Raw genomic sequence first — 13,611 nt, forward strand, 5'->3', positions numbered from 1 at the left:
AAAAAAATTTTTTTTAATTTTTCTACTTTTTAACAAAAATGTTTGCTAATTAGAGTTATTCTCAACTTAAAAAAAGAAAAGTATTTTTTATTTTACTTTCTTTTTCTATTGTAAAGGAAGGAATAGTACTGTAGCAATTAATTGTTCTACTGTGAACATTAATATTGTCTAACTGTAAAATCTCCATCTACTTAAAAAATTTAAAGTGTCTGCCAATGAAAGAATTTTCTACTTAATATTAATGATTTTTTTCCTTTTTTTAACACTGCAAGAAAATGATAATAATTACTTTTCTAATAGAAAAAAATGAGTATTGTCTGACTGTGAAATCTTTTTCTACTGTAAAATCAAAAAATAATCTAACAACAGGAGACTTTTGTACTTTTTATGTAAAATTTAATTTTTCCTTTTTTATAGTGAAAAAACAAATGTTTTCCAAAAGTGAATATTAAATACTGTCTGACTATTAAAGAATTATCTACTTTAATATAGAAAAAATGTCGGACAATGAAAGAATTTTCTACTAAATATGAATGATTTAATTTTTTTCCTTTTTTTACATTGCAAGAAAAGGAAAAAGTTTTGTAATAGAAAAAATTGACTGTTGTCTAACTTTAAAATCTTTTTCTACTGTAAAATCAGAAAAATATCTGACAAAAAGAAAATTTTGTACTTTGTAGGTAAAATTTAATTTTTTTTCTTTTTATAGTAAAAAAACCGAATTTTCTACTTAATATCTATAATTTTATTTTTCTCTCTCTTTCTATATTGAAAAAAGAGTTAAAAATTAAAAACTCGCAGTAAAAATAGTCAAAAATAAATATTGTCTGACTATTACGTGAATATTAACATTGTCTGACTATTACATATTTTTCTACTGAAATAAAAAAATGTCTGACAATAACCGAATTTTCTACTAAATAACTATAATTTAATTGTTATCTTTCTTTATACCTACTTAAAAAGATAAATAGCCTTTAATAGCAAAAATTAAATATTGACTGACTATTATCTTCTATTCTACTGAAAAATAAAAAAAAATTGACGAACTTTCAAAATATTTTTTAATTTGTTGGCAAAAAATTTCTGACAGCTACATACTGGATTTTCTACTACAAAGAACAAATTGTCTGGTTGTAACGTACTTTCTCTCCTGGGAATAAAACTGTAAAAAAGAAGGTTTTTTTATACTCAATGGCAAAAACCGTCTGATTATAACTGGGGTTTTCCACTGAAAATTAAATAATATCTGACGATACTAATTTCTTTCTACTTTTTAACAAAAAAATGTCTGTTAATTACAGTATTTTCTACTCAGAAAGGGAAAAACATACTTTTGACTTTATTTAATTTTTCACAATTAGACAAAAAAAAAATTTCCAAAAACATAAGTAGTTGCTCTATTGTGAATACTAACTCTGTCTTACTATAAAATCTTTTTCTACTGCAAAATTAAAAAAATTTTCTATTTAGTCTCATTTCCTACAAAAATTTTCCTACAACATAAGTATAATTGCTCTATTGTAAATACTAACTCTGTCTGACGATAAAATCTTTTTCTACTGGAAAATTTAAAAAATTTTCCATTTAGTCTCATTTCCTACAAAAATTTTCCTACAACATAAGTATAGTTGCTCTATTCTGAATACTAATTCTGTCTGACTATAAAATCCTTTTCTACTAGAAAATAAAAAAATTTTCCATACACTCTCATTTCTTTCTACCACTGCAAATATACGATTTGTAATTTTCGTCTCGATCGTGTGAACAATTCTAGAGTATAAAAAAAATTAATTCACTCTTGAAAGCCAAAGTGTTTGTTATCAGTGCTTTTTCCCTTTTCATAAATTGTAAATAAAAGAAATTAAATTTAGCAGCAAAAAAAACAAAAAAATTTGAATGAATTCAATAAAATTATAGTCTATACAACAATTACAAAGGTGACAGTTCTAATATAGTATATAAACCACGCCTATCTAATACACAGTTCATCTAAAGTGCAACAAAATCCACTCTATTCTCGAGGATTGAATATTGCATTGCAATTTGTGGTATAAATACTCTGAGATACGCTTTAACGGAGTAACAATTCTAACGACTACCCCCTTATATACACTCACAACAGTCCTTCTAATAAAAGACAATGTTCAAGGTAAATTTAATTTTTCCAAATAAATTTTCTAAAAAAATATTTCAAATTTTCTTCCAATTTTTGTACCGCCTGTGCAGTTAAATTCTAAAGCGATTAACTCAATATTTACAAAAGTTTGTTCTTATAGTATTCTTACTATTACTCTCCTTACTTATTTAGGGAAATTAAATATTTTTAATCCATTTAAATTACTACTTTGTTTATTGAATTTCTATTCTTTATTGAATATTTACAATTTTTTAATTTAGAATTTAGAAATTTTAATAAAACTTAATAATAATTTTTTTAAATGAAATATTTAATATATTTTTATATGAGGAAACGAATTTTTAACTGAAACAGCTACAAATTTCGTTATATTCGCGAAATTCAAAGTTGCTTCAAGTTATAACTTTCGCTATTCTAGAAAATATTTTTTTTTTCTATAATTTGTAAATATTAGTTAAAAGACTGTTTTTTTTCGAAAAAAAGAAGGTGTAAATAAAGTGCAAGTGTAATCAGTGAATGCCAGTGTTTTGTGAATTTATAATTGAACAGTGCTATTGTAAATTAATTGTTTACAATTCTCGAATTTTGTTTCTCGTGATTTTTTTTTCAAATTCATAGAATCAAAACAAACAGAATATGTTTCAAATTTTTAACAGACATGAAAATATTCTTCTTAAAAAAATAAAAATAAATAGAATTTATTTAAAGGAAAACTAATTTGTATAATTATTTAACTTTGAGATAATTTTCAACAAAAATGAAAATTAAATTCAGTCATCTCTCTCTATTATTAAATTTTCGGTAAATGGGATTTTTCAATGAATTTGGTTTCGAGTTCTTTCAAACACTCTTTAAAATAGTTAAATTATTCGATAAATAAAAAACCTTGATAATTTGAATTTTTTATGTAACATGAGATTCAATTTCTCGAAAGTCGATTGTAAATAAATTATAATTTTCATTACATCAATAGGTTTGGTAATATATCAAAGTATTTTTCTCCTCTTTTACTAATATGTAATTACAAAAATAGATTATTTTATTATTTAATTATACAATTTTGTAATCAATATCGAAAACCATTAATTAATTGCATATTCAATATTATAATTTGAAATTAAATTATATGCACTTTTTCTCGAATATTTTTTCGATTTTATTACAAAATTATTTAGTTTTCATCTAATAATTATTTCCTTTCATATAAATAGAAATATTGAAACTAGATAGCAAAAGTAGAAAATAAAAAAAAACTAGGTATCACGAAAAGAAAATAAATAATAAATTTTGTAAAAGTGTTTTTTCAGTTTAGTTTAATATTAACATTGTCTGGCTATAACATCTTTTTCTACTGTAACATCAAAAAACGTATCAAAAATACAAGAATTTTCTATTAAATATGTATGTTTTAATTTTATCCTTTTTTCACAGAACATTAAATTCGTTTTTCAAATATAAATGAAAAAAAAAAATTGGCTAAAAATAAATTATTCATTTACTGAAAACCAAAAAATGTCTGACTATAAATTATTTTCTCTACTATGTAAACTCAGAAACATTTTCTGAAAATAAGTTCCCTTCCTACTGAATAAAAAAAAACTGACAGACAAGAAATTCTTTTTTCACTATGGGACAAAAAAATTCTTCGACAATAACTATTTTTTCTATTTAAAAAGACGAAAGTGTAAAAATATACAATGAATTTTTTTCAATTAAAAGAATAAAATTAAAAATTATTTATTTTTAATTGTCTGCGAATAATACAATTTTCAACTAAATATTCATATTTTATACTATAATGTCTAATAATAAAAGAATTATCTACTGCAGAAAAAAAAATTTATTGCCTCATATTTTTTTTAACGATGAGATAAAATCTCTGATTGTAACCAGATTTTTGTTTTCTGTAGGTGTATTAAAAAATGGCTGACTATATTTAAGTTTTTCTACTTTTTAAGAAAAATGTTTTTGTTAATTAAACTTATTCTCAACTTAAAAAACGAGAAGTGTTTTTTATTTTACTTTCTTTTTCTATTTTAAAGAAAAAAAATAGTTGTACAACAATTAATTGTTCTACTGTGAACAAAAAAAAATAAATAAATAAAAAAAAAATAAAAAAAAATAAATAAAAATAAAAAAAAAAATATTAAAAAAAAAATAAAAAAATATTCATCTACTTAAAAAATTTAAAATATCTGTCAGTGAAAGAATTTTCTACTTAACATGATTTATTATGATTTATGATTTATTTTTTTTTCATTTTTTAACACTGCAAGAAAAGGATAATAATTATACTTTTCTAATAGAAAAAAATGAGTATTGTCTGACTTTAAAATCTTTTTCTACTGTAAAATCAAAGAAATATCTGACAATAAGAGACTTTTGTACTTTTTATGTAAAATTTAATTTATTTCCTTTAGTTTTTATAGTAAAAAAACGAATGTTTTCCAAAAGTGAATATTAAATACTGTCTGACTATTAAGGAATTATCTACTTTAAAATAGAAACAAATGTCTGACAATGAAAGAATTTTTTACTATGAATTAATTTTTTTTTCTTTTTTTACTTTTATATAAAACCAAAGTCTGACCGTGAAAGAATTTTCTACTTAATATACATATGTGATTTAATTTTTTTTTCCTTTTTTTACACTGCAAGAAAAGGAAAGAATTTTCTAATAAAAAGAATTAAGTATTGTCTGACTTTAAAATCTTTTTCTACTGTAAAATCAGAAAAATATCTGACATTAAGAGACTTTTGTACTTTGTAAGTAAAATTTAATTTCTTTCCTTTTTATAGTAAAAAAAGAATCTTTTCCACCAGTAAATATTCAATAGTGTCTGACTGTAAAAGAATTATCTACTTTAAAATAAAAAAAAACGTCTGACAATGAAAGAATTTTCTACTAAATATGTACTATTTAATTTAATGTCCGACATACTGTAAACGCAAAAAATTGTCTCCCCCCTCTTTAAATTTTGAATACGTAAAAATATTTACTAATTTGAATAAGTAACTGATTTTTTGCTTTGGAATTTGTAAATTTTACTATTAAATTAGTAGAAATTACTATTATTCATTAGTAAAATTTAATAACTGACTTTTTGCTTTTACATTAGTAAATTTTACTCATAAATTAATTGGAAATAGTATTTAATAATAAAATAATAAATAGTAATAAAATTAAAATAGTAATTAAATAGTATTTATTAATAAATTTTACTAATAAATTAGTTAGAAATAGTATTTATTAATAAAAATTACTAATTCAATAAAGTCAGTCACTAATTACAATTTTTAAACAATTTTACTAATCGAAAAAAATTTAGAGAGCAAATAGTAAAATACTTTTTACAAATTTGATTATTTTTGTTTTCTTTCCTTGTAGAAAAAAAACTAAAATTCAAACTCTTCTTATTTTTAACAATACTTATAATTTATTTCTCGTTTTTTTTTTCTTTTGACAGATATTTGTCGTCGCCTGTCTAATTGCACTATCGAATGCTCATTTAAATCATGGACCAACAATAATAAATCCTCCAAATTACGGACTATACCCAGGAGGATATCAAGTTCGGGAAAATGGTTTAGGAATTCACGGCGACGCCAATTATTTGAATTCTCATAATCCTGGATTAATATCAGCGCATGGACGTCCAGTTATCGGAGCAATTCAACCATTGGGCCACACTGGTTACGCTTATGCGCCGGCTGCGAAAAATTTCGCATTAAATCAAGCACAACTTGTTCAACGTGCTAATCCTCACGCCTATGCACTTCAAACTGGTCAAATTACGCATTTAGGTCAAGTTGGACATTTGGGTCACTTGGGACAAGTGGGACATTTGGGACATTTAGGACAAGTTGGTCACTTAGGTCATGTGGGCCAAGTGGGACATTTGGGACATTTAGGACAAGTTGGTCACTTGGGTCATGTGGGACAAGTAGGACATTTGGGACATTTAGGTCAAGTGGGAAATGTAGGTCATTTAGGTCAATTGGGACATTTAGGTCACGGTGGTCACGCTGGAGGAAATTTCGTTGTCCCGCCGAGTGTCACATTTTCGCAAAATGCCCCGCAGAGAATTGCCCCCATTGGACACGTTTCGAATTCCGTTCGAATTCCTTATTCATATCCGGTAATTAATGCCCCACATCCGGTTTCCCACGGCGATGCCCAGCAAATTTCCTCCCCCGCTCATGGCTGGTAAATAATTGAGAATAAATTTTTCAAAAATTTATTTTTTCTCCATCCTCATTTTTCATTTGAATTTTGCTCCATTTGAAAATTTACTTTTCAAAAAAATCAAAATTTTTACCTTTTCGAATTTTTATACAAAAAAAAAAAAAATAAAATTTTCTTATTAAACTTTTGAAAAATTTATTTTTCATTTTAAATAAAAATTTTCACTGTTTTTCCATTTCTATATTTATATTTTGCGTGAGTTAAAAATTTACTTTCCAAAAAACAGAATTTTTACCTTCTTTGAAATTTTTATAAGAGAAAAAAAATTACTTTTCTTGGTAAGAATTTCAAAAATTTATTTTTCCCCACCTTTTCAAGCAGTTGTCCATTTATTTTGCGTCAACAAAAATTGAAAACAAATTTTCTTTTTTTGAATTTTTATGCAAAGAAAAAATTACTAACGAAATTTAATTTATTTAAAAATAATTTGTTTTTCAAATTTTTTTTAATCATCGACATTTAATTTTATTCGTATTAAAATTCTGCGCTTTTTTCACAAAGTAAATACTTTTTGAAAAACGAAATTTTTTCTTTCTATGAATAACAATTATTGATTCAAGAAAACAATTTTTTGTTTGGAAAAAAATTATTTCTTTAACGAAAACAATTTTTTTTGTTAGCGAAAAAAATTATTTTTTCAACGAAAACAATTTTTTTTTTTTTAACAAAAACAATTATTTATTCACGAAAACTATTTTTAGTTTACAAAAAAAAAATTATTTCTATAACGTAAACAATTTTTTGTCAATGAAAAAAATTGTTTTTTTAACGAAAACAATTACTTTTTTTAACAAAAACAATTTTTTGTCAAGGAAGAAAATTTTTTTTTTAAGAAAACAAGTATTTTTTTGTTCTCAATTGTTTGGAACTTTATTTCACTCATCGACATATTTATCATTTGATTTTGTCAATTAAAATTTTGCGCCAGTAGAAAATTTACTTTCTAAAAAAAAAAAAATTTTACATCTGAGTTTTTTTCACTACGAAATTATTTGTAACGAATTATTTTTAATTCGCATTCTGAATAGAATTTTTAACATTCATCTCAAGATTTTTATTCCATTACATGTACAAAAAAATTTCTGCATGTCACGATTTAATCAAATCATTGTAAATTCTACAATTAGATTTTTGATACTATGTTATGTAATTATAAATTATATTAAGAAATTATTAATTAATTGTATACTGTAATTACATCAGTGAGAAAATAAAAAAAAATATTCCTCTCTAATAATTATTTCTTAAATCCTAATTTTACTCTGTATTCAATTTTTATTCACAAATAAGTGAAATAAGTAATTATGAATAATTATTAAATTACGATATATCGTAACAATTATTAATAATTATATTGAACTAATATATAAGTATTATATTTCTATTAATTTTGCACCTCTCTCTCCCCTATTTACAAAAATTGAAGTTTTTAAAAAAATTACAATAAATTATATAATTAATAGAATTTCAATTAAATTATTAATTAAATTAGTAATTATGAAAAAAATTGCAAATAAATTATTTATTTCTGTATTTGGTCAGTGCTCGTATTTTAATTTATATTTTATATTTAATATAAAATTGATAATTTAATTCAATTATCTAAAATTTTAATTAAATATGGAAAAATAATTTTACCTGGAACAGCGATAATTTTTTCTAGAATAGAAAAAAATTGTAACTGAAGCAAATAAAAATTTCGCTAATGTAGTGAAATTTACTTGCAGATAAAATATTTTTCCGTGAATAAAGTAATTATTTTTTTAACAGAAAAGTGTATTTTATTTCTCTCTTTTTCAAGACAAAAAAATACAATACAAAAAAAAACAAGAAAAAAAATTCAAAAAAAGAAAAAAAAATACAAAAAAAGAAAAAAAATAAAAAAAAAAAATACAAGAAAAATGTGAATAAAACTGGAAAAACGTACTTTCATAATGGAGAGATGGAGTCAATTATGACTTAAATCATTCTTGCATCATCAAAAAGTCTCGTAAACGTCGGCATTGTATCACTATAGGGCTTCGGCCCCGCAGGCATTTTCCGATATTGCAGGCGTGGTCCAGCAGTCAAGTGTTCCAGTTTCAAAGATGAAAGTGACGATTAAAAACGAAAAAAAAATTAATTAAGCCCGCGTATTGTTCTTACGTGACACATGTCACTCTCTATTGGCGTAAATACTCCGCAGACAAAAATTTTCCATTATTTAAAACTTTTCCTTTTTTCCATTTTTAAAAAAAAAATTTTTTTTTTGAAACTATAACGAATTAATTAAATTACCAACTGTGTGATAATTTCTCACAAGAGAATTTCTATTTTTTTTTCGTTTTATTAACACCATTAATTTGTATATTATTAAAATCGAAAGAGAAAAGTGTAGAAAAATATTTCCTTCTACGAATATTTTTTTTTTCCTATGAAAATTTCTATTATTCTTGAGTCAATATTTACTATTAAAACAAGAGTACATTTTTTCTATATTTTTAGTATTTTTAAAATAAATATCCGTTTGAAATAAATTTTATAGAAAGAATTTTTCAACTAAAAAATTATTTTAATAAAGAAGAGAGGATAAAATATTCTAGATTTTTTTTTTTTTTTTTTGTAATTAAAGGTCTTTATATTTTTATAGTTTTTTATTTTTTTTTTAATGGAAATATTTTCGAGAGGCCATGTAAGAAATTCTGCAAACTATTTTTAACGACCTTCGACAGGGAAAAGGGACACGGTTACCTTCTTTTGCCAGAAATTGCGAAATTTCCAGCAGAAAAAAACAATTCTCCACTGAAAGATCAGAATCGGTGAATTTTGATCTTTTCAGGCGCAATTTCGATTTAAATATCATTTGAAATTCATGATACAAAAAAAAAAAAATTCGGTGAGATAAACGATCGTTTAAAAATAAACAAAAAGTAGGTACATTTTAATTAAATAGGAAAAAAACTGAGATTTTTAATTATTATATTACGCAGAATAAAATCGAAGTGAATAAATATAATTAATAAGTAATAAATAATAATTAATAAATAGTAATTAAAAAGTAATAATAAATAATAATTAAAAAATAAATATAATTTAGTAGTAGAAATTAATTCACATTATAATAATTATTAAATAGCCATATTTTTATATTAACAATTATTGTTTATAAAATGTTAATTTGAATTTATCACTCGGTGTTATTTAATAATATTGTTTATATTTATTTATTATTAGAATGGGAAATTATTTATTATTGTTTATTCATAGAATGTGAATTTATTTATTATTCTTAATTGATATAATTTAAATTTGCTATTTTAAAATTAATCCACATAATAAGAAACAATTGTTTTTTTATATTTATTTCATTAATTTATTTACATTTATTTACATTAATTTAAACAAAAAATTTAAATTATAAAAAAAAATTTTTAATAAAAAACGAAGGATAATAAATAAAATAAATAAGTAAAGTAAATAAGAAAATATTTTCTTATGAATATAAAGTAATTATCATTTTTTCTCCAATTTTCGAGAAAATAACTCAATTTTGACTGTAATTTGTTGAAAATTTTAAATAAACCCTCATTTCTTTACACGAAAGTAATAAATAACATCAAAATAAAGTCTCAATGAAATAATGATGATAATTATAACTTTATGTAACGTGAATGACCTTTCTCGTATCGTGCGAGAACATTCAACTTCTGAACTTTTAAATATTGAAAAAAAAAATTCAAAAATTATTTAATTTTAGCCTTTTAATACCAATTTACTCGAAAATTAAAATTATTTCTTCATTTTCTTCTCTTTTTTTCCAATATAACATTTTACTTCTGCTTTTCCTTCCTCTTTCTATATTAATTATCTATTATTTTCAAATTTTTTTTTTACCATCAAATATACTTTTTTTTCTTCGATTCTAATTTATAATTCTAATAATCTTCTATAATAGATTTTAATCTATAAGATTTTTTTTCAAATTTTTCACAGTGTGTATTATAGCAAAAAAAAAAAATTCTTTTCCCACGAATTTTAAAATTTCGTCTACTTTATAAGACTCTTTTTATTTTTGTTTTTCTCTCGTGAATTTCGTCACAATTAAACAAAAATAGATATCGAATTAGTTCCGTAAGAAAGTTTCAGAAGAAAGTAAAGTACTGCCTAGGTATATATATAAAGGGCTTTCATTCTCTTGAAAGAAAGTAGTTCAATTTCTTCTCTTATCTGGGAATATTTATTCAGTGTCATGGAATTTAAGGTAAAAATCGTAGAAATTCGAATTTTATTATTTTTAAGAAATTATAAATAGAAAAAAATTAATAAATTATTTTCGTAGACTTTTATTTTTTATTTTATTTAATAATAGTTTATTTATTTAAAAATTCAGTGCCTGAGAATTTAAGATAAAAATCATAGAAATTCAAATATATAAATATTTTTAAAAAGTTTTTAATAAAATAAAAATAATAAATTATTTTCACAGATTTTCATTTTATCAAATAATAATTTGTTTCTTTAAAAATTAATTTAATTATTGTATTGAGAGCCAGATAATAATTAATAAATTAATACTTCAATTTAATTTTAATTTACAATTAAAAATTCTTGTCGCTGGTGATAAAAAATATTTAACGAAAATTTAATATTTAATTTGAGAAATAATCATTATCAAAATTGAATTATATTTAAATTTTGTGAATTTATAATTTATAATTTCAATATTTTGTGACTAATTATAAAAAGTATTTAATTAAAAATCTTCTTGAAAAAAAAAAAATTATTTAAGAAATAATTTAATAATTATATTGTGACTGAAACTGAAGAAAAGTATAATTAAAATTTTATTTAAAAAAAAGTGAATTAATTAATTAATTTTGAGTAATAATTAATAAACATTCACTTTTAATTTACAATTAATAATTATTGTGACTGATAATAATAAAAATTATTTGTTAATTAAAAAGATTTAGTTGCGATAGGAGTTCAAAAAAAATAAATTAATAATTATTGTACCTATCAAAAATGTTTAATTAAAATTTTATTGCAAAAAATTTTATTTAATATTGTCTAGTGAATAATATTTATTTAATTTTAATTGCAATTATAATAATTATTGTGAAACTGATAATAAAAAATTTAGTTAAAAACATTTAACAATAATAATTCAAAATAATAAGTTAATAATTATTATCCAAAAAGTGTTTAATTAAAATTAAATTAATTTAATTAAAAACGAAAAGATTTAATTAATTTTGAGTAATAATAATTAATAAATTTTTATTTTAATTTCCTATTAACAGTTATTGTGACTGATAATAAAAACTACTTGTTAAATAAGAACATTTAGTTGATAATAAAAGTTAGAAATAACAAATTTAGAAAAAAAATAAAATATTATTGAAAAAATACAAAAAAAGTGCAAAAAATGAATTAAAAACAATAATAATTAAAAAAAAATTTTTTAAACTTTTGTTTTTCATTTAAAAAAATTCTATGATTTATTTTTCAGTTGATCATCATTTTTACAGTCTTTCTAATGGCGAGTGGCACAACTCCAAATCCAAATGACAAAACAAATAATCGATCAACAAAACAAAGTAGAATTTCTCCACAACAAGTCAATAGAGGCAATAATCGATTAAGAAATAGATCAAATTTTCAAATAGTAATTCCGGAAACGATAACAACTCATCGACCAAGATCGACTTTAATTCAAAGTTCAAGTACAACTCCAATTCCCTCAACGACAGCAACTCAATTTGGTGATAGTTATCAATTAAAAAATTATCCATCACCAAATTATCAAACCGAACAATATCGTTCGCCAACAACACAAAATCAAAATTACGAGCAAAAATATTTTACACCAAACTACAGAACTTCAGAAACAACAAATAATTATCAAAATTTAAAATCAAAAAATTATCACAACGAAAATTTGCCAACAACAAAAAATTATCAAACAACTAGTGCAGAAGTAAAAATTCATCCAAAGCAAAATTCTGATACAAAAAAATATTATCAAACTGATAATAATTCTGATTTGAAAAATTATCAAAATGAAAATTCTGGTTTGAAAAATTATCAAACACGAAATTCTGATTTGAAAAATTATCAAACACAAAATTCTGGTTTGAAAAATTATCAAACTGATAATTCTGGTTTGAAAAATTATCAAACAGGAAATTCTGACTTGAAAAATTATCAAACACGAAATTCTGATTTGAAAAATTATCGAACTGATAATTCTGGTTTGAAAAATTATCAAACACAAAATTTTGATTTGAAGAATTATCAAAATCAAAATTCCGATTTGAATTTTTATCCAGCACAAAATTTTGGCACAACAATAAAATATCCAAATTCCGGTTATCAAAATCCAAATTATGATTTAAAAACATATCAAACACAAAATTTGAAGAATTATCAAAATCCCTCAACTGAAAAATATCAAACACCAAATTCAGAATTAAAAAATTATCATCAAAATTTCGATTCGATTAATTATCAAAATCAAAATTCAGGACAAAATACAAATTTCGATTGGAAAAATTATCAGAATTCTAATAAAAAGAATTATTCAAATAAACCAAATAATGTAAATATAAAAAATTATCAAAATTATCAGAATTATCAAAATTATCAAAATCCAGATAGTTATCAAATTCAAAATACAAATTATCAATTGGGAAATATTTACAAAAAACCAGCACAATTGGATAGTTACCAAGGGACAAATTATCAAGGGACAAATTATCAAGGAACAAATTATCAGGGGACAAATTATCATTCGAAAAATTATCAAAATCCAAATGTGTATTATTATGAAAAATCAACGTCGTCGCCAATTAATTATGTAACGGAACCAACGATCGTGAAAAATACCAATTCCAAGAAAAATGTTGATTTAATTTCAATTTCTCCAGTTGCGTCACAATCGTCATACAAAATAATTCCAATAACGCAAAAGCCAATTTTGAAACTTGTCAAAAAAATTACCTATTCACCGGCAAATGAAGTTTCACACGTGACATTTACAAGTTCGAATGGAAAAATTTTCTACAAATGGAGATAAAAAAAATTAAATTTTTTATTGTATTAATTAATATCATCAACTGATCGATTATAGTTCTCGACTGATATAGTAATTATAATAATATAGTTCCTATAAATTAGCTCAGTGGTTAGAAGCATTGTTAATAGAGAAAGATACCAGGGTTCGATTCCCGTCTCGGGTGCGAAA

The 13,611-nt window shown here is 22.4% G+C and overlaps 1 protein-coding gene across 1 annotated transcript; it reads left to right on the plus strand.

Annotated features, from left to right (window-relative positions):
- The first annotated feature begins 2,034 nt into the window (after positions 1 to 2,034).
- LOC122501724 (uncharacterized protein C10orf62 homolog) lies at positions 2,035 to 6,474 on the plus strand. The gene is made up of 2 exons (XM_043611437.1): positions 2,035 to 2,152; positions 5,608 to 6,474. Exons 1-2 carry the CDS (start codon positions 2,144 to 2,146, stop codon positions 6,349 to 6,351), a joined length of 753 nt encoding a protein of 250 aa, XP_043467372.1. The 5' UTR covers positions 2,035 to 2,143; the 3' UTR covers positions 6,352 to 6,474.
- Positions 6,475 to 13,611: the final 7,137 nt, after the last annotated feature.

Source organism: Leptopilina heterotoma, unplaced genomic scaffold (assembly GCF_015476425.1).
Source record: "Leptopilina heterotoma isolate Lh14 unplaced genomic scaffold, ASM1547642v1 Lhet_105, whole genome shotgun sequence".
Lineage (NCBI taxonomy): Eukaryota > Metazoa > Arthropoda > Insecta > Hymenoptera > Figitidae > Leptopilina > Leptopilina heterotoma.